The sequence below is a fragment of the Drosophila miranda genome, assembly GCF_003369915.1.
Source record: "Drosophila miranda strain MSH22 chromosome Y unlocalized genomic scaffold, D.miranda_PacBio2.1 Contig_Y3_pilon, whole genome shotgun sequence".
Classification (NCBI taxonomy): domain Eukaryota; kingdom Metazoa; phylum Arthropoda; class Insecta; order Diptera; family Drosophilidae; genus Drosophila; species Drosophila miranda.
In genome coordinates, this window is record NW_022881625.1 from 7,636,492 (window position 1) to 7,662,351 (window position 25,860).

The following is a 25,860-nucleotide window of genomic DNA, read 5'->3' on the forward strand; positions in this document are numbered from 1 at the left end:
CGTTACGTTGCCTAAACGTAACGCCCAAGAGAACTAGTCCTCTGATCTACTATAATTGTTGAATACACGTTGCTTAATCAGACGCACCAACTGTGCATAAATTTTTTGTTGGGAGATATTTCTTTAAACTTTTTTTTCTTGAGTTTTGCCATTTTTAAAGTCTATCAAACAAAATTTAGAACTGAACTGCGTAAAAGAAACAATTTAGAAGAACTGAAAAAGCCGAAATGGAAACGAGTAGAAAAACGATGTTTCTTTTTTTGAACACCAATCGCTGGCACGGCCCTGTTCGATGCGATTCGGCTCTGATTGGTTCCGCTTCAGCTTGAGATCGGTCTGATTTGGCCAACTGATTTGGGGAAGCAGGAAAGCGCTCCCGATTTGCAATAACAACTAGTAATACACGCATATATACGGCATGATATATATGTAGGCAATGGTAAACGAAAGACAACTAGTATTCCCTGGGGGTTGGTGGTGTGGTTGTGTTGCGCCCATGTCGAGCAATCGGAACCCAGATAGGACTGGGCTGAGTTCCTTCGCTGAGGTGTGTGTGTGTGGTGTGGTGTGGTGTGATTGCTGGTTTTTGTACGAACATATTTGCTTTCTAACTTATTTCCCAAATTGATTTTGATATTCCTAAATTCCGGGATCCTAACTGAATCCCTCTCTCCACGTCAAGGTCCCTCAAGTGTGCTGCTGTAGGTGTCTATGTATGTGTTTCAGGTGAAATGTGTTGACATGTGTGAGTGTGTGCGTGTGGGATGGGCTACCACTGCACCGTTTCTATCTCCGGACTACGAACGCCGCTCAGTAGACAATGAGCAGGTTGTTCTCATTGAAGCCGGCGGAGTGTCCGGCGTTGCGTACAATGAAACAGGATCCATCGAAGTGCATGCGCTTCTCATTGCGACTACAAAGGACAGAACAGAACTAAAGTTAGCAGAGCAGGATGACGGGCGAGGGGGAGGGGGAGGGAGAGGTTGAGAGCATCGGTTTGACACTCACCGAACAAACAGATGCGAGGTCTTGCCCAGAGAGGCAGTGCAATGGATGCCAGGTGTGGTCAAAGTGGCCGATCCATTGCCGGGACTGGTGCGAATCAAGCACTTGTTGTCCACACGAGTGACCTTCACCAGGCCATCGGCTGCCTGGGTGATGCGAAATCCGTTTATGTCATAGATCTCAGTGCCATCCTCGGTACAGGTGTAAGCTGAATTGGCAATCACGTCATGGGCTTCAGCCATATAAGAGGGACCATGCCGCGAGTCGCTGCGAGAAGTTCGGGAATTAAATCGAAATTAGCCAAATAAGAAGCGATGCAATTGGCCGGGGGGACTCACTCATAGAACACTGCCAGGGTGTAGTCCTTGGTCAGATCGGTGAAAGTGTCGGTTGTGGTGCGCGTCCCGGCTGTGTCCACCAGGTAGATGAGAGCGCACGCCTCGCTGGTGAAGCTCACACCCTTGTACCACATCTTGGCATAGCGACTGTAATGGGAAGATAATTCAAAGGATTCAAAAGATGCCACGTTGGGGTAAGGGCCATTCCCACTCACACAAAGTTATTGCCCTTCATGCCGTCGTAGGTGCCTATTTCGACTTTAGCGCCGCTCTGCAAGATGCGTCCATTGGGGTGGATCAAAGCCGAGTTGCTGCAGTTGCGTGATAGAGCAACTGCCACCATGCTGCGCTGATTGAGCACGCGCACCGCCTTGTCCAGAGTCATGTCAATTCTGCCCATGCAAAGAAAGGTATTAACATTAGGGGTCGGTCTTAAAGAAAAGCCAAGGGGCTGGGGGCGCCCACACTCACCGCACGCCATCGCGGAGGCGCAACTGGATGGTGCCGTTCGTCATGGCAATGGGTCCAGAGCCGGGACATGCCGGCGGTGTGTGGTTCTCGAGCTCGAAGTTGCGTGTGCTGCTCACGCGTGCCAAGGCGTATGGTGGAGGGGGCATTGGAGACGGCAACTGTTGGGAATTCTGAGATTGAGCATAGAATCGGCTAGATTTACAGATATGCAGGAGCCCCTCACCAGGCAGTATTTCTGCTCGTTGTCGAAGCCATAGGTGGGCGTGGCATTGTAGCGCCCTGTGAGTGCCTTGCCGTTGTGCGCCATTTTGCCAGCGTCTATTTCCTGCATATTCCCTGGCCCGTACTGGGGAGGGTTGGAAATGTGTATGCCAGGCAGTTGGACGTATGGACGGGCCGACTGACTGCCGACGGGGTAATTGGCGCACTCCTTGGAAATGCCGCTGGTGATGGTGTTGGTGCCAACGGTGGCGCTGCTAGCGAGACTGGAGCTGCTGCCGCGATCCATGTGGCCCACGGAGTCCGTGCCGGAGGACAGCGAGATGTTGCTCATGCGTTGGGACAGCTGCCCCCCAGTCATGCCGACACGCAAGCTTGCTTGCAAAGGGAGGGGGGTTGAGAAGGCGAGAGGTAGTAGCGGAAGTTAGATCCGGAAGGAAATGAAGAGGTGAGGAAGTGAAAGTGCCAGAAAATAATTGAATACCGGCAGGAGAGAAAACGACAGATACGAGAGAAAGTGTCAGCAGCGCAGAAATCGAATGACTTTGCAACTGTTGCTAACATTGTGTCGACATTCTGTTAACGCATGCATATACATACATACATACATATATGTATTTACATACGTGTGTGCGTTTTTCCCAATTTGCATTTGATTTTTATAGAAATTAACCAAACTATTTTGAATCGTATTAGAAGAGAAGAGAAAAGGGGGGAATAGAGAAGGAAAATTCGAATATTAAAGTCGGAAAGTAAGAGAGCAATGGTAGAAAAGAGCGAGATGGAAAATAAGAAGGTCTGAAATAACAGGAGAGGGCAATGAGGTGATGTGGCAATGCTGCTGTTGCCGAGCTGTTAAGACTGCGGCGGCTGTTAACTCGCTGTTGATACCCTGCTAGCGCGATGATGCGGCAGTTTTGTAAAACAAAATGTCTGAAAATTGAAGAAACTTTCACGTTATTGCTTGGAATTTCACTTACCGGCGATGGGTTGTTGGTGTAGACGGAGCGCTGGCGCACCCCGTTGGGCGGCTTGGTGGGCGAGCGCAAGATGTTGTTGATTTTGTCGTTCATCTGAGCACGCGACAAGAAGTCCTCGGCATTGAAGATCCGCACACGGGCGCCCTTCGGGCTGCTTACTTGCGAGACCGGGCTGGCGAGACCGTTGGGCTCAACGGACTTCGGCTCGGTGACCATTTTGATTTGGCAACTTTTTTCTTCTCGCTCTTTCTTTTCGTCAAGTGAGTTCACAAAACCGGCGTTTGTGTGTGCGTGCGTGTGTTCGTGTGTGCGGCAAATGCGAAATTTTTCACTTTAAATATGTGTGAACTTACTTGAGAACACGCGCGTGCTAAATACAGTTTTAGAATATTTTGTTCGACACTTCTCACTACGACTCTGAGAGGAATTTTAATTTTTATATTTAATTTTCCACTTTACATGAGCTCCGCTCGCTGGCACAATTTTCGAAAGGATGACTGTTCGGATTTTCACACTGAAAGTCGTCGCCTGCTCAAACCGGAATACAAAGTGAAAAGCAGAGCTGTCTCCCGATTATAATCGGAGCGATATTCAGGGCTGCATTTCAATGTTGTATGGATGTAGATCAGATACTAATTACTGTACATTTTCGTATTATTAATGGTACTCCGTGGCTTGAGTCTGGTTGGTTTACCAAATTACCAAATGGTTAAATGGTAAAATGTTTAATTCGTACACTGCTCATTTTCCCCTTGTTCGATCCCTTCGGATTCCTGTAAACAAAATTTACCAAATACAATTCGTTCACAGACTTTCATTAAGGCGCCGCACTGACGCTGATCTATCCACAAGCCTGGAAAAAAGTATTGACCCGTCATCGTTTTGGCCCAAGGTAACTTCATTCTGGTCACGGCTATTTGTGGAATACTTCTGGCAGTCTTAATTTAATTTGGATCTCTTCCATAAACTGCTTGCACTGCAACTCTCTCTTCCCTAACTCCTCTCAAATCTGATTTCCTATAGATTATTAATTGGTACTTTGTATCGTTGCCCAACTAGAAATGGATTTAAGTCAGCTTGAATGCATTTCCGTCGGCCTAATCCTATTTCACGCTTTTAGAGTCGGACAAATGAAGTTTGCCAGCATCAAAGTCAAGCAAAATCGAATTAAGCAATAGGCGCCGCTCCCAACAGCATCAAGCAGAAACTTTAAAGCATATTCGAAAATTGAAAAGTCAGCCAAAAGAGTTGCACTTGGTCATGTAAAAGTACTGTGCTGTGTGCTCGATGGTGGCATAAAACTGAAAGTTTCCATTTTCTGAAGTGCTCGCCTTGGCTCGACAAGGTTGCGAAATGCCAAGTGTCAGTGCCAAAGGAGGCGGCTAAGCACGTAGGAGCCTCATCTTGGTGGGTTACTGCTGTTGCAGTGTATCGCATATCTGCTTCGTCAGTTGGAATTTCTGGCATCATCTTTACGTGAGGGTACACACTTGTGTCCTGGAATTTGCATGCAAAATATAATAGTGCTAGGTGCCCATTTACGTATGTACAAGCTAAGCTCTCTATAGCGGACACATGGTTCCAGTAATTCAATCCGTACTATCCATATAGTGTAAGTAGCGAATGTGTACAGCTTTTGTTAGATGTTTGGTTCTACCCAAATTGTCGGATATGTGCGGATAATGCTGGGGGCTGTTGACAAATTAGCCAAAATTTAGAATTTGGCAGGCCCTGAAGGACGGCCGTCCGCGCTTGTGGCAATGAAAATTAGCTGAGACATCGCACGTCTGGTGTGTGGGGGAGTGTTATTGTTTTGCCACCTTGTAGTCTGGATCGTAGAGAACTATTGTCGAACGGTTCAGTTTAGTAGGCAACCCTGAACTTCTTGCGAATCGATTGACAACTATATCCCCTCGCCTGCTCACATGATTGATGCTGGCTTTCACTTTTTCGGCTAGAGCGCATTGACTTCCCCTGCATTTGGCCATCGCTGCCCACGCAGCATGGCACAGCGAATATTCGCCTAAAAATTCTATCTCATTTTGCTTGTGACATATTTGAAATTTATTTTCGGTGCTGATGCTGCCACCCCGATGCTGTTGCTGTTGCTGTTGCAGCTGCATCTGCACCTCCGCCCACGCACTGCATTGACTCAGTTTGAGAGTGAAAATAAAAAAGAACAGTTGGCAAATACTGTATTTATAGAAAATGCAATATGCATGGAATCCGAATGAAATACGGAAACTCATTTGTAAAAAGCTACAATGCCTTGACCGGCTCCACCACCTCTTTTGTTGTCACTTACAGCAGCCGCATGCGAACAAATTGGTTAATCTCCTTTTATTTTTTTCCTTTCCTTTTTTTGGTAGTACGAGTCTATATTTATGGTTCGTAAATATGAATGTGGGATTTTTGTCGAGCCATTACCAATTGGACGGCCATTTACGGCAGGCAAAGGCAGAGAGGAAGCAGAATTGTGGTCTTTTTCTAGTTTGAATTGCTTGTTGATTATTTGCTTGCCACATTTTAATTAACTGGATTTCGTTTCGCAGAACGAATGTTTAACAGTAAGCGTTTGGCAGTGAGCACTGCTCTGAAATATTCTATCTATGCTCCAAGGGGATTTCATTTCCACTCGGTCGAATGCGAAATGTGGAAAAACTATTTTCGTCGACCCAAGAAAACTCATGAAAGTGTCAGTGAACTTTGGCGCAGACAAATCCGGCCGAGACGGGATGCACTGGCTGCACAGCTGAAGAGTGTTGCAATCGTTGACGTCATAGCAGTTGGAACAGAGGCGTCATCAGGCGGCAGAAGTAGAAGAGGCACGCAGCCAGATTGATGGGGAACTTGTGGCATAATTGAAATGGTTTTAAAAATCCATTCTTTATGTGTTTCGCCTTCTCTATTAAATCCTTTTCCATTTGAATTAAAAACAATTAGCGCCCGCGACGCCACTTTCCTTTGTCGACAGCGGGTGTGGGAGCGGGGGGAGCGGGGGAGCCTTGCCTCCGGTTTGGGAGGGGGAAAATTAATTGATTGTCAAGATGAGGCAGCGGCAACAAATAAATGTGTCTGGTCATTCAGCAGGCGATATTTGTTGCCACACACTCGCATATAGAGTAGATAATGCCGCGTCGTCTGTCAGCTATGAAATTACATTCACACATATCCGTGTACACACACACACGTACAAGTGTACATGGACGGTGTTGCCAGACAGCCCCGATCGACCCAGGGCTGCCAGAGTGTTGGAGAGAGCTGGAGTTGCGCGCCAACGGAGGGAGATTTTAATTTCGAAATTCAAATTCTAAAGTAAACAATAGGAATGGAGGAGGATGAAAAGCTCGCCTTCAGGAAGGGTAGCATGCTCGCCCGATCGCCGGCACCCGAGCCATCTCCATCTCCAGCAGCAGCGGCGCAGAGTCGGGACCTTGACTGTAGGGAGACCCCCAAGAGGGTTCGGGACCCAGCCAGCCCGGGAAGTTCCCAGAGGCAAACGCCGCCCAAGAAGAGTAAGGCCCACCAGGAGGCTACCTTCCTTGAGAACCTCTCGGAGCTGGGAAAAATCCTTGATGAGGTTCAGACCAGGATGATGGACAAAAATACGCGCCACATCAACATGGCCACCAGAGCACTGTTCGTGCGCATGAAGGAGCTGCACTCGAACATCATCGAATCGAGCCAAGAGGCTGCAGCGGGTAGAAGCGCGCTGCAGGAAGGCTCCGACGCCCAAGTCCTGTGCCCGAAATGCTCACAGAGCACGCGGAGCGCAGACAAGGAGCAGCAGACAACGACCGTCTGGAGGAAAGATGCCGCAGCGCAAACCGAACCGTGGCGTAGACTTAGCCAGCCATCCGTGGCCGAAGGTCCAATGGGGGAGCCGGGAACCCCACCTACGCGCCCAAGGCAGCGAAAACGAGCTATCGCAACCAAGAGGACCTTTAAAAAGGCCCCGTTGCGGCCACACGGAGACGTGGCGACGACCAGCGCCATGAGGCAGCCCAAGAGCCCCGGAATCCCGGACAGCGAATGGAGCGTGGTGGCCAAGAGGCCGAGAGCAGCACGCCGCGCTCGCCCAGACGCGGTCATAGTTCAGGCCCCCGGGAAGTCGTACAGCGAGGTTCTGGCAATGGTCACCAGACGACACGACAACCAGCTTTCCGACCTGGGAAGCTGCGTCTCCAAGGTACGCCGCACCATAAACGGCAACCTTCTGCTGGAGGTGGCAAAAGACAGCGTGGAGAGTGCTGAGGGCATGAAAGCCAGCATCGCACGTGTCCTCGGCGATGGAGCGTCTGTGCGCGCAATGACGGAAGACTCGAAGGTGGTCATATTGGAGATACGGGACATCGACTCCCTCGCGACGGAGCAGGAGATCTGTGCCGCTCTAACTCGCCAATTCAACATTGACGAGGGTCGAGTAAGAGTCCGCAGTCTGCGCCGCGGATACGCGGAGTCCCAGCTGGCGGTGGTCAGCTTGCCCTTCTCCCTGGGCCAAGCGGTCCTGAAAGGCGGCAAGGTGAGGATCGGCTGGACCATATGTAGGATCCGGGAAAGAGATGGACTCCCAAGGTGCTACCGATGCCTGGAACCCGGGCATATCGCACGGAACTGCAAGAGTACAGTGGACAGGAGTGGCTGCTGCATCAAATGCGGGGAGAAAGGGCACAAAGTTGCCGAATGCAAAAAAGAGCCTGCGTGCTTCATCTGCTCAGCAGCTGGAAAGAAGGAGGTCACGCACCAGGCAGGCACTAAAAACTGCCCAGCCACGCGAAGCGGGGTCGGCAAAACCAGGACGACATGCAGTTGATTCAACTCAACCTGGATCACTGCAGGGCCGCACAGGATCTCCTGACGCTGACGGTGCGCAAGCTTGGCTCTGAGGTGGCACTCCTCAGCGAACCACATAAGGTGGGCAGCAGCAGCGATTGGGCCACGAACCTTACTGGCAAAGCGGCCCTGTGGCTCTGTGGCGTCGACGCGCCGCAATTGCGCGACACCAAGTCGGCAGACGGATTCGTCCGAGGGTATGTAGGCGGCATATGGTTCTACAGCTGCTACCTGGCACCCAGCCTCTCACTGGAGACTTTCAGCCGCATTATGGACGAGCTGAGCTGCGATCTGCGAGGACGGAACAACGTCGTAGTCGGAGGCGACTTCAACGCCTGGGCCCTGGAATGGGGATCCTCCCGTACAAACGACAGAGGTCGCACGGTGTTGGAGGCTTTTGCCTCTCTGGACGTCGTCCTTCTGAACGAAGGGTCCCAACAAACTTTCAGCAGGGCAGGTGTAGGGGCGATCATCGATCTCACCTATGCCAGCAGCACGCTGGCCCGGCACGCCCGATGGAGGATCAGCGACGTATACACTGCCAGCGACCACGAGGCCATACTATGCACCCTGGGCACCCTTGCCCGATCGAGAGGTACCCCGTTCCGGCATGGGAAGGCGTACCGCCAGGACACGCTGAGGGCCCAAGCCTTCGCAAGCGCCCTTGAGAGCTACTCTGCAAACGATGCAGACGGAGCCAACGATATGGCGACCAAATTGGCGGACGCACTTGAAGGCGCCTGCGACCAGAGCATGCTACCGAGAGGGACGTTCCGGAAGCACAAGGATCCAGTTTTCTGGTGGAGCGAAGCGATTGCGGTGCTCCGTAGAACCTGCCACCGGGCCAGAAGGCTGCTCCAGCAAGCCAGAGGCACACCGCGCTTGGCCCGATGCAGCGAGACCTACAAAGCGGCGAGGAAGGATCTGAAGACCGCCATAAGGAACAGCAAGAGGGAATGCTTCCGAAGAGGACCCCTGGGGAGGCGCTTACAGGATGGTGGTGAAGAGGCTGAACGCGGGCAGCAAAGCTCCAACAGATCCAGAGGCACTGGAGGGTATAGTTTTTCCCAAACTGTGCGACGTGAATAACTTTGATGATTTCTTGGCCCAAAGGCGCCCACACAATATAAATACTCCTCCCTTTTTTGTCAATAAGTTTATTTTCAGTCGTTACATTTACGAATAACAGGCGAGTTTTTCTACTCAAATCAAATATTAAAATTAAAAAACGAAACAGTTAATGGTTGATGTCCTTCAGCTTCTCTGGATCAGTCTACTCAAGCCAAATCAAATATTAAAATTAAAAATCGAAACAGTTATTGGTTGATGTCCTTCAGCTTCTCTGCATCCGTCTTGGCGGCCCACAAGCGGCACCAATTTTTTTATAGTCATCGCTGCACATGACTATCGCCCTCAAATACTCGGCCGGCACCCCAGTTTTCTCTGATAGTCTTAACATGGTCACTTTTTTTTTCCTTAAAAACGGCAGCAATTTTTTGCATTGTCTTCGAATTCCTTGAAACCATACCTCTTATTGCTGTGTAATGTTGGTTCATTACGTGGTTTCCCAAGGTGCTCAACCTTCCAATCATTTTGCCGCATAGTTTGCGCTTGCAGCCATACACGGGGGGCGAAGCCTTAGGGGAAATCGTTTTCCAATTGTCCTTTCCACTTTCAGTACTAAGAATGTCTTCAGTAAACATGTCTGGAGAGTTAAGAAGTTATTATATGTATTTTTTTAAAATTTTACTTATTTACTTACTTAAGTCCGGATCCTCCCGAACCTCCTGCTCCTGCTTCTCCTCCACGTGGTGCACTGGCTCAGACGAATCATATATTTCATCAGAAATAGTACACTCCATATCATTGACTGTATAATCAGAAATATTGTGAATATTGTCAGAAATGTTGTCAATATTCTCCTCAATATCGTGAGTTGTGGCCGACTCCTCCGTATGACCGTGCATATTGTTGCCAATATCCTCAATATCCTCAGTTGTGGCCGACTCCTCCGTATCACCGTGCATATTGTCAATATCCTCAATATCGTGAGTTGTGGCCGACTCCTCCGTATGACCGTTCATATTGTTGTCAATATCCTCAATATCCTGAGTTGTGGCCTACTCCTCCGTATCACCGTCCATATTGTCAATATCCTCAATATCCTGAGTTGTGGCCGACTCCTCCGTATCACCGTTCATATTGTTGTCAATATCCTCAATATCCTGAGATACCATCAGAACAGAAATATTCTGCACCGGAGTAACAGGCTCAGCATACTTCGCGTGCGTCGTCCCCGCTGAATGGAATACATTATTAGAAGAATATAATATAAATGTAACTAATTTACTTACCCTTACGTTGATGGTCCAGAAAAAAAAGTACAAATTAATCACTCCTGCTGCACTTACATCGCAAACGTGGGCTCCACCGAACGACAACGTCATTTTGGCAATTTCCTGTGCTTTCGGGCTTTGCACTTTCCGGCCTTGCAGATGGTCCCAGTATATCCCGCATAATACATTAACAAGGGCACTGTCCACCCCGTCAATTCTTACACCTCCCAAATTAATGTACATCTTTATCTTATTTTGTGTTCTTTATTTATGTTTTAAACACCGGGGCATGTATGGTTTTGGTATTTACTCATCGATAGTATTATAAGAAATACCAATGTACTCGATATGCCAACACACATTTATTCGAATACGACGATCAAGAAGGAAGAACGTTTACAGATATTTTGTTGCTATACGATACGGACCGATATATCGGGCGCTGCGTAGCCACTGCAAATTGATTTGTTCCTTTTGGCTATAAAAATTATCTGATCTAAACCAGATTCAGCAATCTGATAGATATGGTCGTTATCTATGATTCTGCGTTTTAGTTTTCTCGAATGTGCAATATTGTGGATGCAACAGATTTTCGTCCTTTGTGGTGGCGGAAGTGGGTGGGGCGAAACCTGCACTTATACGTTTTATAGTGAGATCTAACAGAAGTGCGGATACCAAATTTGGTTACTCTAGCCTTAATAGTTTTTTAGATTTTCTTAATAGATTTTCGTCCTTTGCGGGGGCGGAAGGGGGTGTGGCGAAATTTTGACACAAAACAGTCAAGTTCCGATATCACAGGAGTGTGGATACCAACTTTGGTTGCTCTAGCTCTTATGGGTTCTGAGATCCTTGAACTCATATTTTGCAATTGGCAAAACCGACCATGAAACCTGTGTGTTAGAGAGAGACAGAGCGAGAAAGAATGAAATTGTTTTCTTGATTCTGGCTATAATAATTATACGATCTGGTGCAGATTTTGCACTCTAGAACATATAGTCATCCTCTACGATTCTGCGTTTTTGGTTTTCTCGTATCTTTAAAATTGTGGATGCCACAGATTTTCGTCCTTTGTGGGGCGGAAGTGGGCGGGGCGAAGTTTTGAAATATTCTTGTAGCAGTGACATATCACAGAAGTCTGGATCCAAACCATCGTTGCTCTAGCTCCTATAGTCTTTGAGCATTAGGCGCTGAAGGGGACGGACAGACGGACGGACGGACAGACAGACAGGGCTCAATCGACTCGGCTATTGATGCTGATCAAGAATATATATACTTTATGGGGTCGGAAACGATTCCTTCTGGACGTTACACACATCCACTTTTACCACAAATCCAATATACCCCAATACTCATTTTGAGTATTGGGTATAATAATGCCATAAATTGGATAAACAATCCAAGCACAGTTTGCCAAAAAACAGACTTTATGGACAAGCAATTTAGTTTAGTGTTTACTCTGCTCTCCTCCTCCCACGCAGCTAGAGGGTCTCTCGATCTGATCACATCACGTATTCGGGAAGGGTATGGTAAAATATCATGTTAGAATGTTATAGCAGTGTAAGACAGTACGTAAATAGTATAAATTATTGACAGACGATCGGAGAAACGCGGCTGATCCTGTGCAGCTGGACATATACATATTCAGTTTATCGCGTTAAAAACTTTACATTAATCACGTCTGTCCCCCTTCTACTTACTCTTTCCGAAGTGTTGTCATTTGCTGATTTCACTTTTGCTGCTGCACCAACACAAAGAACTTTAGTAGAGGATTCGGTGTGCAACTCAGAGCCAATTTTGTTGGGCAATTTCCTAGGCTCCAGCTCTCTCAGTCTCCAAATTTCAGATGTTCCCACAGACAGAAAGAAGAACAGGGCTGAAAGGTTTATAAATATAAATTCACTCAAAGAAAAAATGAGAAGTCGAAACAGTTTTCGAATCGCGAATGAAGATAATCTCATTATTATTTTTCTTTTAAAACTAGTAATAATGTCGTTGGACTCCCTTTCTTTTGTGACACACTTTATTCTCAAATTCCAGAATGATACGAGTACTTTTGTTTTTTACCAGTGTTATAGTATATACATATGTGGGCTCCAAGAGAAGGGGGAATAAAATTCCACTCCAGACTCCGTATACTCTGTGATTTCGACTGGTTTCCGTAGATGAAGCAAATGATTAAGAGTTTAAGGGCAATTTGTGTTTTCCGAAGCTTTTCGCAATAAGTATAGATTACCTTGACTACATCAATATTTCTGAAAGTAGTGCTCTTAATTGCTAGGGTCAGATACGACTGAGAGAGGAGTTGCTCACTTTTGAAATCGTTTGCTGTTAAGTTTTCTGTTAATTATTGTGATATTACGCCATTCTGTCAACCGATGTCTTAGTAAGACTTTGGGTCGAGCTTCAGCTTGGACAAACAATGAAGTTGTTTGTCAATTGCTTGGGCAAATACTCGTACTCAGGTGGAAAAACAAATACCAGAATAAGGAAGAGGTTAAGATGGGAGACAAGAAATATCAAATAAAGGGCCAATTAAGGAAGGTGATTGTGCGATTCTGTTTATCTTATCAACGACAAATTTTGACCCCAGGGGCGTCATTTACAATCCTCAATTTGTTTGCATACTAAAGCAACATTAGCCGAAGAGCTACCTACAAAAGAGAAGACGATGTTTCCTGATTCACAATTCGTAGGCTATTGATAAACAATCAGTGGGGGAATATTCAAATTAGCCAGGTCTGTGTGATTAGCCGATTTCTCACACATTTCAAGCATCAAAGCAGACAGCAGACAGAACGGAACAGAACAGAACATAACACAACAGAGCGGAGAAGACGTTGAGCTGACGGCTGGAGGGATCAGATCCCACAGAAGAAGCCGCCTTGAAATTTACGAAAAGAGCCGCCTATAAATCGCAAGATTTCAGCACTGCCCAGGGCTTTATCTAAAGCTCCATTCGGAACAGTATTCAAAGCATAAGGCGTAACCAATTGATTGCTAATTCATATTGATGTGTCGATTATTTTATGATTGTTCTTTATGATCGTTAAACTACACGGGAGGGCAAATTAAGTCTGTAGTTCGGGTACCACAAAAACCACTTAAAGTCGCTTTCTTTAATTGTTCCCAAAGCGAAGATTTGGTTTTTATTTTTCGAGAAACCTGTGGGGTAGCTTTCGGCTGCGGATGTGGCTCTGCCTCCAGCTGCTGGCCAGCTCCATGGACAGACAGGCATTTGTGTGAAAATCATCGTAGCATGAAGCGTTGTCAAATACCGTTTGTTGCGGGGGTCGGTCCACTCTCATGCTTTTGTTTCGGCCATTTCAAGGTCTGTACAGAAACCGTCTGTTGGGTCAGACCTCCCTCCATTGACCAGAGCAGAGCTCTAACAATGCGGGTTCTGGCATCAGCGTGGGTTGGATAAGATTAACGAAAGCCCACATAGAGATAGCTCATCCTCCCCATTCTCACTTGACTCTTTGCAGACAGCAGAATGAGCTCTAACAACTGCGGTTTCATCGATCCGCAGGGCCAGTTGAGCGCAGCCCTCGCTAATCGGGACATACGGGAATTCCACACTGCCCTGGAGAGCGGTGCCCAGGCCAATCGCCAGGACGATCGAATGCCTCTCAGGTGGGCTCCTGCATTCAGCTGCTGCTCGAGTACGGAGCCTCTCCGAATTTGGTGGATCAGGGCGAGTTCACGCCCCTCCACCATGTGCTGAAGAATAGAAAGATTGAGGCAGGCACTAAGCTGGAGCTGATCCGACTTTTCCTGAAACAACCACAGTTGGACATTGACAGCTATCGGAACGGGCAGGTACGCCAGATGCTGAGGGATCAGTATCCGGAACTGCCGTTGCCGGAGCTACGCGAGGCCGGAGCAGAGATCGACTGCGAGCGACTCCTCCGCACGCTGCGGGACGGAGACGAGAACCAGGCGGCGCGCCTGTCCAGAGGGAGCTCAACACGGGCGGTGGTCCCATCGAAGCCATCTGTGGCACAGCATTGAATCTGCTGGGGAGCCGGGGGTAAGTTATGTCCTGCGGGGAAGGGGAGTCTGGGCTGCTGCCGCTCACCCATCTGAATCCCCTTCGGAGGGAAGGTGGATGGGGTGAGCGTGACCTATTGGACCCATTGGGCGGGACAGCAGAGGACTGGTGTGGATTTGGCCTAGGAAGAGCATCGCATTGAGTCCATTCTTGTCGGCGGAACATTCGGGGGGACCTGCAGCCCCGGCTGCTGCTGCTGCTGGTGGTCGGTAAAGACGAAGGATCCCATGGATCCGAAAATACCCCGCGAGCGGGTGAATGGGGAACGTGGATTGTTAATAGTTGGATTCATCTTATTCCACCACCTGTGAGGAAATATTCGTTCATGGGCTTTGTTTTGTATTTGTATTTTTATTTACTTTATGTTCCCTGTGCTTCCGATATTTGCTGCCGTTCTCTGTGTTGTGCCGCTCTCTCCAGATATTCGTACATCTCGGCCAGTGAGAACTTGCTCGTAGCGGGTCAGCAGATTGGTGCGGACAATGGCGCCGTTCAGTTCCGCCTGGGCCTTGATGGCCTGTGGGAAAAGAGAGGGGAGAAAACAGTTGGATAAATCCGAGGAAGAAAAGGAAATATAAACCCACCTGAGTATCGCTGACAGCCAGAGCCAGTTCTGAACGGCTCCAAGTAATAGTTCAGGGCCCACTTCGATGTTGTGTTTCGAATCACAGGTCAGGTGACGTACTTTGCCTGGGCAGAGCTGCGACTTGCAATAGTTGATCGGCTTTGTTGGTTTGGGATAGGACTTGCGATAAATACCATGCCCCCATACTTCTTGGTGTGGCCGAAATGTTGGCTACCATTCTGGGATTAAGGAGTTAAGGGTTAAGGGTTAAGGAGAGTGGTGGAGGGGGGGTATATTTATGCTTGCCTTTACATCTTCCTTAAGCTGCTCTTTTGGGTCACAGCCAACCTGTCATTTGTATTTTGAATTTCTGCTCGAGAGGTCTCTTTGGAGTCCTCTGTTCCCCGTGTAGAAATTTACATAAAATCACAGGAAGCACTTAGGATTAATAGGGGGCACTCATCCCCCTCTACTCCCTCTCCCCCTTTTGGTGGTGTCATGGGTTAAGCATTTGCTGTGTTCGGCATTCAATTTGTGGCTTGATTTCTTACCTTTTATGATGCGCTATACGGCTGTAATCCATGTAGGACATGCACTTTGTTTATCCATTCAAAGGAGCTAAAGAGGGTAGTCCTGTAATCCAAAAGGGCATCCAGTATATCCAGAGCGAAGGTTAATCCATTCGATGGAGCGCTCAAGCAGACCAGCCAGGCGGTTGACCAGAAGCCTAACGAGGCTTAAAATTTCCAAGAGGCCGCCAGCCGGCAAGTGTCATTGCAGTCCCTCCAGTCGACTCCACTCCAGTCCAGTTTTTTCCCAAACTGTGCGACGTGAATAACTTTGATGATTTCTTGGCCCAAAGGCGCCCACACAATATAAATACTCCTTTTTTGTCAATAAGTTTATTTTCAGTCGTTACATTTACGAATAACAGGCGAGTTTTTCTACTCAAATCAAATATTAAAATTAAAAAACGAAACAGTTATTGGTTGATGTCCTTCAGCTTCTCTGGATCAGTCTACTCAAGCCAAATCAAATATTAAAATTAAAAAACGAAACAGTTATTGGTTGATGTCCTTCAGCTTCTCTGCATCCGTCTTGGCGGCCCACAAGCGGCACCCAATTTTTTTATAGTCATCGCTGCACATGACTATCGCCCTCAAATACTCGGCCGGCACCCCAGTTTCCTCTGATAGTCTTAACATGGTCATTTTTTTTTTCCTTAAAAACGGCAGCAATTTTTTGCATTGTCTTCGAATTCCTTGAAACCATACCTCTTATTGCTGTGTAATGTTGGTTCATTACGTGGTTTCCCAAGGAGCTCAACCTTCCAATCATTTTGCCGCATAGTTTGCGCTTGCAGCCATGCACGGGGGGCGAAGCCTTAGGGGAAATCGTTTTCCAATTGTCCTTTCCACTTTCAGTACTAAGAACGTCTTCAGTAAACATGTCTGGAGAATTAAGAAGTTATTATATGTATTTTTTTAAAATTTTAATTATTTACTTACTTAAGTCCGGATCCTCCCGAACCTCCTGCTCCTGCTTCTCCTCCACGTGGTGCACTGGCTCAGACGAATCATATATTTCATCTGAAATAGTACACTTCATATCATTGACTGTATAATCAGAAATATTGTGAATATTGTCAGAAATGTTGTCAATATTCTCCTCAATATCGTGAGTTGTGGCCGACTCCTCCGTATGACCGTGCATATTGTTGTCAATATCCTCAATATCCTGAGTTGTGGCCGACTCCTCCGTATCACCGTGCATATTGTCAATATCCTCAATATCGTGAGTTGTGGCCGACTCCTCCGTATGACCGTTCATATTGTTGTCAATATCCTCAATATCCTGAGTTGTGGCCGACTCCTCCGTATCACCGTGCATATTGTCAATATCCTCAATATCCTGAGTTGTGGCCGACTCCTCCGTATCACCGTTCATATTGTTGTCAATATCCTCAATATCCTGAGATATCATCAGAACAGAAATATTCTGCACCGGAGTAACAGGCTCAGCATACCTCGCGTGCGTCGGAAAAGTGCGAGTGGTTCTCCGTAGAACCTGCCACCGGGCCAGAAGGCTGCTCCAGCGAGCCAGAGGCACACCGCGCTTGGCCCGATGCAGCGAGACCTACAAAGCGGCGAGGAAGGATCTGAAGACCGCCATAAGGAACAGCAAGAGGGAATGCTTCCTTAAGCTGTGTGATGCCGCCGAAGAGGACCTCTGGGGAGGCGCGTACAGGATGGTGGTGAAGGGCTGAACGCGGGCAGCAAAGCTCCAACAGATCCAGAGGCACTGGAGGGTATAGTCAGGGCACTGTTTCCTCGAGGACGGCAGATCCCTAGCTCCCTGCGGTTCGAGCATAGCCCGAGCGACATCTGCGAGGTTACGGAAGCCGAGGTGTTTCAGGCAGGCAGAAACCTGATACCTAGGAAGGCTCCGGGTCCGGATGCGATCCCCAACAGCGCGTTGAAGCTGGCACTTCTTCTACTCCCGAGGGAAGTTGCGGGCCTTTTCAACAAATGCCTCCAGGAGGGGACGTTCCCCGAGAGGTGGAAAAGGCAACGGCTGCTACTATTAACCAAGCCGGGCAAGCCGCCAGGGGTGGCTTCTTCCTACAGGCCCATCTGCCTTCTGGACTCCATGGGAAAAGTCTTCGAAAGGGTGATCGGTGCGAGGCTGAGCGCAGCCATCGAAGCAGCAGGCGGTCTCTCCCAGAACCAATACGGGTTCAGGAAAGGGAGGTCGACGCTGGACGCCATCTTGAGGGTCGTACAAACGGCGGAGGAAGCCATCGCTGGGACTAGGTGGAGAGGCGGAACCAAGTCCTATTGTCTGGTGGTGACACTGGACATAAGGAACGCCTTCAACTCGGCCGACTGGACCCGGACGCTGGAGGCACTGAGGTCCTTCAACATCCCGGGCTACCTACTGAATATAGCGCGCAGCTATTTCAGCAATAGTGCGCTGACAATGGATACATGTCAGGGCTCTAGGGCATACGAAGTCTCAGCCGGAGTCCCGCAGGGCTCCGTTTTGGGACCTCTGCTCTGGAACGCCATGTACGACGGGGTCCTACGGCTCCCGATGCCAGCCAACACTAACCTGGTGGGTTTCGCTGATGACGTCGCAATATTGGCGGTAGCGAAGGAACTTGCCGCAGTGGAGGAGCTTGCCAACGTCGCCATACAAGCCGTCGAGGCGTGGCTAGCCGCCGCGGGGCTGGAGCTGGCGGCCCAAAAAACGGAGGCGGTCCTGACATCCAGCCGACCAGCTGGTCGAGACTGCCAGAGTGCAGGTTGGTGGGACCGCGATCGAATCGCAGAGGTCCATCAAGTACCGTGGAGTCCTCATCGACACGCGCCTGTCCTTCAAAGAGCATCTAGAATACGTCCACACGAAGGCCGGTGGGACCGCGGGAGCGCTATCCAGGATGCTGCTAAACACCAGAGGGCCAAAGCAGGCAACGAGGAAACTGCTGACGAGCGTCGTGACGTCGCAGATGCTCTACGCCGCACCGGTGTGGGCAGAAGCCGCGAAGGTGAGGAGCTACATGCGAGGAGTGGAGGCAACTTACAGACTGTGCGCCATTAGGATCGCGTGCTCGTTCCGGACCATCTCAGACGAAGCCGCGTTAGTCATTGCCGGGCAAGTTCCGCTCAGGGAGCTGATAAGGGAGAGGAAGGAGATCCATGATGCCATGACGGACAGTGCATCCGAGGTACGCTCCAAAGCAGAAATTAAGGACGCCGCCAGAAGGACCAGCATAGACAGATGGCAGACTCGATGGGACCACTCACCCAAAGGCCGATGGACCCACACCCTCATCCCAAGCATAGCATGCTGGGTTGAAAGGAAGCACGGCCAGGTGGATTTCTACCTTACCCAGGCACTGAGCGGACATGGCTGCTTCCGCGGCTACCTCAAGCGCTTCGGCCACGAGACAGAGGACTGGTGCCCCGAGTGTGGCACAGGCATAGAGGAGGACGCTCGCCACGTCCTCTTCGACTGCCACAGGTTTGACCTCGAGCGTCAGACATTGGAGACAGCAGCAGGGTCAGCAGGCAGACCCGAAGGTGTGCGAAGCGGCTGCGGAGTTCGCCTCTAGCGTGATGCGAACGCTTAGGTCCTTGGAGAGAAGGCGGAAGGAGCAGACGGAGTAGGTTTCCACGCCACTGCATAGCAATGCTTTGCGGCAGTACCGCAGTCCGCGGGGCCCCTAGTCCCAACATACTCTTGTCCGTTAAATTAAGTTAAATATAAATTGTATAGTATATATTATAGAGCAAATAAATAAGTATATGAATATAAAAAAAAAAAGAAACAAAAGTGTACATGGGAGAAGATCGTGCGGATTGGTACGCGTCGCCTGGCTAAAAGCCTCGGCTTGACTTCCATCAATATTTTGGCATTCCTGGCATTTTCCTCATTCCTCATCGAATCATCGCGCAGGGCTCGTGAAATTTGAGTGACTGTGTTGTTTACACATCTCAAGTAAATCCGAGCCCGCGGCGACATCATCCTCGAGTGAATCATGGGGATTTCATGGAAGCAATTGTCGCCTCCGCTGTGGCTTACCCAAGAGGAACACACAGTCCGAGGGGGATCTATGGCTGGTCGGATGGTTAGTCGGATTGGTCTGCGGTCTATGTCTGCCGTGCCGGCCTCTTGACGTCATCTGCCGTCTCGGTACTTACCAAAAACCCCATCCAACCGGCCCTTTCCCCGCGCTGAGGTGTGCTAAGCACTCGGCCAGAGGGTGTACGTGGGGGGAGCTGATGCAAAACTTTCGAAAGATTTAATGTATGCTGGCGCGGTGCCCGCGGTGTCGGGCCACATTTCACGCTTCATTTGCCAGCGACGGGCAAACCAAACGGACAGAGGGACGGACGGATGCCGGCGGTGGCGGTGTCGTGTCGGGTTTGATTTTGATAAAATAGGCCAAAGTGCTCATCAATAATCATTTCTGTAAAAATCCGTGAGCAAAGCAATTATTTTTACAAAATGAACGCCCGCTCCACACACCATTCAGGGCAATCCATTTTCTGTGTGTGTGTGCATCCTTCACACATCAAAAATAATAATAATTTGTGGGTAGAAACGTATGTACATATGTTCTTTGGACGTTGACATGCAATGACTTCATCTTTCAAGAGGCGATGCAGTTACTGCACCGTCAAGTGGCCCGTGTGACACCAGCAGAAGGCTGTTACGCGCGGATCCCAGGCAAAACGCAGCCCTCCTCCCGCCCAACCGACCGAGGGGCGCTGCCGCATGACGCGCGGTGCGTAGCCGAACCAAACGCGAACATGCAAGAAAGATAGCTATTAGACTAACATTCGAGGAAAATTAGTACTAAACTTACTAAGAAACTAAGCATGCAATCAAAATACAAATACCACTACAGTTACTAATTAATAGAAAGGTGTGTAAGGATTAATAATTTAATAAGAGGAAGAGAATTAGTGGTGGATATAATATGGTAGAGGGAATTATAATCCGAGCATTAGACCCTAAACGGTTCATGCAAGGAATAATTCGATCTACAAAGTGGAAGGAACAACGGTATAAAATTTCTAGTCAGTCTAATAGGAATCGTGAAGTTTATGCGGCTCAACAGATCAGGGCTGTCTATGTCACCCCTGATCAAGTTGTGCATAAATATCACACCAAGCATTTTTCTACGGTTAACTAAGGATGCGAGGTTTACTAATAGTAGTCTACTAGAGTAAGATGGGAGTCTTACACCCGCATCCCAGTTAAGGCCCCGCAGAGCAAAGAGTAAAAAGTTTTTCTGTACTGATTCTATACGGTCCTGGTGTACTTTGGACTGAGGGCACCATACACAGGAGCCGTATTCTAAGATCGGACGAACAAGCGAGGTATAGAGAGACTTTGTTATATAGGGGTCGTCAAATTCCTTTGACCACCTCTTTATAAACCCAAGCTCGACCATGGCCTTATTTACCATGGTAGAAATGTGTTCGGAAAACTTTAACTTGGGGTCCAACATAACACCCAGATCATCCACCAGGGTAATTCTCTCAAGAGAAGCACCAAATAGGGTATAGGGAGCAAACAAAGGGCTAGAACGATGAAATGTCATAACTTTGCATTTCGAGGCATTAAGGTGTAACAAGTTTGCACAACACCATGACTGAAAGTTATTGAGATCGGATTGCAAGCGAGAATGAAATGAAATGTCCTTTAGTCTGCATGACAGTCGATCCGATATCCCTGTGCATTTGGATTTGTTTGCAGGTAACGACAAGGCTCAAGACATTTTACTAATTAAATATCAATGTACTTTTCCTTCCATTTGCCTAATTTACCGCTGTCAACAGCAAGACAAACAATATTGTAGTCCAAAAGAGTGTACACACTGGCCGCCCAGGGTTGTCACGCTACGATAAAATAAAAACAGCTGTGTCGTAAATGTGCGATTAAAAATTCAACGAAATATTTGTATCCCCGCGAACCTTGGTTTTTGGAGATCAAAAAGGTCTTCCATATCCCGATGTCTCCGAAGATAGGGCTTATCCGAAGTCACTTCAAAATGGAAGAGCGTAATCCGCTTTTACATTAAATCGGACTTAAATATAAACTCTATAGCGGCAGATATTCAAATTTATTTTCTTGGAAATCCTCACAGAAATTTAAATGATTAAATTCCAAGTGCTCTTAAAGATGGGAAACCGAACCAAACTGTCGTCTAGGGCCTGAAATTGTCCAACTCCTGATGGCACTTCAGGTGACGGCGTAAACGCCAAGCTCCGCCTGAGGGGGGCCAGGAGGGCCCATGGAGTGGGGCCATAAAACAATTTTGTGTAAATTAACGATACCCCCATGTATGACAGAAGGTACATAAATACTCGAACACATAAAGGCACGGGGCAGGAGGCAGTCGATATTTTCTTTCCACCAAGAAATTAGCAATGGATGGAGGGTAGGAAACGAAACGAGCTCCATTGCTCCACCATTCTTTTGGAGGAATAAATTAATTTATTGAATGAACAGATTGCATTTTAAATTTATTATACTTCCATAGTATTGATTTTGGGGCACATGAATTTCTCTTTACATGATAGAAGATTGACGTAAGGCTAATCCCGGTTTTTCACACTGGGCTTAACTTTGTATTATAATTGGACATCCCATCGTATTTATGTATATATTAAGCCTATGTTTTGTGTTTGTATGGGGGTTTCTTTCATTGTCCTCCTAACAGGACAAGTGTCTTTTAATCAAATTACAATTGGGGTTAATTTAATAAACTCTCACTTTCTACCTTTCACAGGATCTGTTCTATCTTTCATGTGTGTCCTGTGGCTGTTTTAACTGTGGCTGGCGCTGTGCCACTTGCAAATAATTCACTTTCTTTTGCCTCTTGTAAAGAGTGTGCGGTGTGTGATTATGGGTTACGTGTTTGAGTGTCTGTATGCTACGGGTGTGGATGCCATTTTTAAAGTCTATCAAACAAAATTTAGAACTAAACTGCGTAAAAGAAACAATTTAGAAGAACTGAAAAAGCCGAAATGGAAACGAGTAGAAAAACGATGTTTCTTTTTTTGAACACCAATCGCTGGCACGGCCCTGTTCGATGCGATTCGGCTCTGATTGGTTCCGCTTCAGCTTGAGATCGGTCTGATTTGACCAACTGATTTGGGGAAGCAGGAAAGCGCTCCCGATTTGCAATAACAACTAGTAATACACGCATGTATACGGCATGATATATATGTAGGCAATGGTAAACGAAAGACAACTAGTATTCCCTGGGGGTTGGTGGTGTGTTTGTGTTGCGCCCATGTCGAGCAATCGGAACCCAGATAGGACTGGGCTGAGTTCCTTCGCTGAGGTGTGTGTGTGTGGTGTGGTGTGGTGCTGGTTTTTGTACGAGCATATTTGCTTTCTAACTTATTTCCCAAATTGATTTTGATATTCCTAAATTACGGTATCCTAACTGAATCCCTCTCTCCACGTCAAGGTCCCTCAAGTGTGCTGCTGTAGGTGTCTATGTATGTGTTCCAGGTGAAATGTGTGAGTGTGTGCGTGTGGGATGGGCTACCACTGCTCCGTTTCTATCTCCGGACTACGAACGCCGCTCTGTAGACAATGAGCAGGTTGTTCTCATTGAAGCCGGCGGAGTGTCCGGCGTTGCGTACAAAGAAACAGGATCCATCGAAGTGCATGCGCTTCTCATTGCGACAACAAAGGACAGAACAGAACGGAAGTTAGCAGAGCAGGATGACGGGCGAGGGGGAGGGGAGGTTGAGAGCATCGGTTTGACACTCACCGAACAAACAGATGCGAGGTCTTGCCCAGAGAGGCAGTGCAATGGATGCCAGGTGTGGTCAAAGTGGCCGATCCATTGTCGGGACTGGTGCGAATCAAGCACTTGTTGTCCACACGAGTGACCTTCACCAGGCCATCGGCTGCCTGGGTGATGCGAAATCCGTTTGTCATAGATCTCAGTGCCATCCTCGGTACAGGTGTAAGCTGAATTGGCAATCACGTCATGGGCTTCAGCCATATAAGAGGGACCATGGCGCGAGTCGCTGCGAGAAGTTCGGGAATTAAATCGAAATTAGCCAAATAAGAAGCGATGCAATTGGCCGGGGGGACTCACTCAGAACACTGCCAGGGTGTAGTCCTTGGTCAGATCGGTGGAAGTGTCGGTTGTGGTGCGCGTCCCGGCTGTGTCCACCAGGTAGATGAGAGCGCACGCCTCGCTGGTGAAGCTCACACCCTTGTACCACATCTTGGCATAGCGACTGTAATGTAAGGTAAGGGCCATTCCCACTCACACAAAGTTATTGCCCTTCATGCCGTTGTAGGTGACTATTTCGACTTTAGCGCCGCTCTGCAGTATGCGTCCATTGGGGTGGATCAAAGCCGAGTTGCTGCAGTTGCGTGATAGAGCAACTGCCACCATGCTGCGCTGATTGAGCACAGGGGTCGGTCTTAAAGAAGAGCCAAGGGGCTGGGGGCGTCCACACTCACCGCACGCCGTCGCGGAGGCGCAACTGGATGGTGCCGTTCGTCATGGCAATGGGTCCAGAGCCGGGACATGACGGCGGTGTGTGGTTCTCGAGCTCGAAGTTGCGTGTGCTGCTCACGCGTGCCAAGGCGTTTGTTGGAGGGGCATTGGAGACGGCAACTGTTGGGAATTCTGAGATTGAGCATAGAATCGGCTAGATTTACAGATATGCAGGAGCCCCTTACCAGGCAGTAGTTCTGCTCGTTGTCGAAGCCATAGGTGGGCGTGGCATTGTAGCGCCCTGTGAGTGCCTTGCCGTTGTGCGCCATTTTGCCAGCGTCTATTTCCTGCATATTCCCTGGCCCGTACTGGGGAGGGTTGGAAATGTGTATGCCCGGCAGTTGGACGTATGGACGGGCCGACTGACTGCCGACGGGGTAATTGGCGCACTCCTTGGAAATGCCGCTGGTGATGGTGTTGGTGCCAACGGTGGCGCTGCTAGCGAGACTGGAGCTGCTGCCGCGATCCATGTGGCCCACGGAGTCCGTGCCGGAGGACAGCGAGGTGTTGCTCATGCGTTGGGACAGCTGCCCCCCAGTCATGCCGACACGCAAGCTTGCTTGCTAAGGGAGGGGGGGTGAGAAGGCGAGAGGTAGTAGCGGAAGTTAGATCCGGAAGGAAATTAAGAGGTGAGGAAGTTAAAGTGCCAGAAAATAATTGAATACCGGCAGGAGAGAAAACGACAGATACGAGAGAAAGTGTCAGCAGCGCAGAAATCGAATGACTTTGCAACTGTTGCTAACATTCTGTCGACATTCTGTTAACGCATGCATATGCATACATACATACATATATGTATTTACATACGTGTGTGCGTTTTTCCCAATTTGCATTTGATTTTTATAGAAATTAACCAAACTATTTTGAATAGTATTAGAAGAGAAGAGAAAAGGGGGGAATAGAGAAGGAAAATTCGAATATTAAAGTCGGAAAGTAAGAGAGCAATGGTGGAAAAGAGCGAGACGGAAAATAAGGTCTGAAATAACAGGAGAGGGCAATGAGGTGATGTGGCAATGCTGCTGTTGCCGAGCTGTTAAGACTGTTAAGGCTGTTAACTCGCTGTTGATACCCTGCTAGCGCGATGATGCGGCAGTTTTGTAAAAAACAAAATGTCTGAAAATTGAAGAAACGTTCTCGTTATTGCTTGGAATTTCACTTACCGGCGATGGGTTGTTGGTGTAGACGGAGCGCTGGCGCACCCCGTTGGGCGGCTTGGTGGGCGAGCGCAAGATGTTGTTGATTTTGTCGTTCATCTGAGCACGCGACAAGAAGTCCTTGGCATTGAAGATCCCCACACGGGCGCCCTTCGGCCTGCTTACTTGCGAGACCGGCTCCTGCTGGGAAGTCTCGCAGTCCGATGACTGGCACTGCGCCTCCTTGGTGACCATTTTGATTTGGCAACTTTTTTCTTCTCGCTCTTTCTTTTCGTCAAGTGAGTTCACAAAACCGGCGTTTGTGTGTGCGTGCGTGTGTTCGTGTGTGCGGCAAATGCGAAATTTTTCACTTTAAATATGTGTGAACTTACTTGAGAACACGCGCGTGCTAAATACAGTTTTAGAATATTTTGTTCGACACTTCTCACTACGACTCTGAGAGGAATTTTAATTTTTATATTTAATTTTCCACTTTACATGAGCTCCGCTCGCTGGCACAATTTTCGAAAGGACGACTGTTCGGATTTTCACACTGAAAGTCGTCGCCTGCTCAAACCGGAATTCAAAGTGAAAAGCAGAGCTGTCTCCCGATTATAATCGGAGCGATATTCAGGGCTGCATTTCAATGTTGTATGGATGTAGATCAGATACTAATTACTGTACATTTTCGTATTATTAATGGTACTCCGTGGCTTGAGTCTGGTTGGCTTACCAAATTACCAAATGGTTAAATGGTAAAATGTTTAATTCGTACACTGCTCATTTTCACCTTGTTCGATCCCTTCGGATTCCTGTAAACAAAATTTACCAAATACAATTCGTTCACAGACTTTCATTAAGGCGCCGCACTGACGCTGATCTATCC

General features: G+C 48.2%; 1 protein-coding gene across 4 annotated transcripts; it reads right to left on the minus strand.

The window, feature by feature from the left end:
• Nucleotides 1-706: 706 nt before the first annotated feature.
• LOC117194469 lies at nucleotides 707-25,244 on the minus strand. Of its 4 annotated transcripts, XM_033399033.1 has the most exons (8): nucleotides 3,014-3,313; nucleotides 2,925-2,928; nucleotides 2,038-2,411; nucleotides 1,815-1,984; nucleotides 1,559-1,735; nucleotides 1,344-1,490; nucleotides 1,009-1,272; nucleotides 707-913 (listed from the first exon to the last, which is right to left on the minus strand). In XM_033399033.1, exons 1-8 carry the CDS (start codon nucleotides 3,227-3,229, stop codon nucleotides 811-813), a joined length of 1,455 nt encoding a protein of 484 aa, XP_033254924.1. In that variant the 5' UTR covers nucleotides 3,230-3,313; the 3' UTR covers nucleotides 707-810. The 4 variants fall into 4 exon arrangements, with proteins under 4 accessions (XP_033254924.1, XP_033254925.1, XP_033254922.1 ...); XM_033399034.1 differs by lacking the exon at nucleotides 2,925-2,928 and having other exon boundaries at nucleotides 1,815-1,972; nucleotides 2,038-2,415; XM_033399031.1 differs by lacking the exons at nucleotides 2,038-2,411; nucleotides 2,925-2,928; nucleotides 3,014-3,313 and adding exons at nucleotides 24,027-24,404; nucleotides 25,002-25,244 and having other exon boundaries at nucleotides 708-913.
• Nucleotides 25,245-25,860: the final 616 nt, after the last annotated feature.

What these genes read in the sequence shown, in the direction of transcription:
- LOC117194469 (XM_033399031.1), bottom strand. Translation starts at nt 25,229, where the DNA reads ATGGTCACCAAGGAGGCGCAGTGCCAGTCATCGGACTGCGAGACTTCC. An exon ending in ACACCAACAACCCATCGCCG is followed by an intron (nt 24,405 to 25,001) that starts GTAAGTGAAATT and finishes CCCCTCCCTTAG; the next exon opens with CAAGCAAGCTTGCGTGTCGG. An exon ending in ACCCTGGCAGTGTTCTATGA is followed by an intron (nt 1,273 to 1,343) that starts GTGAGTCCCCCC and finishes AACTTCTCGCAG; the next exon opens with CGACTCGCGGCATGGTCCCT.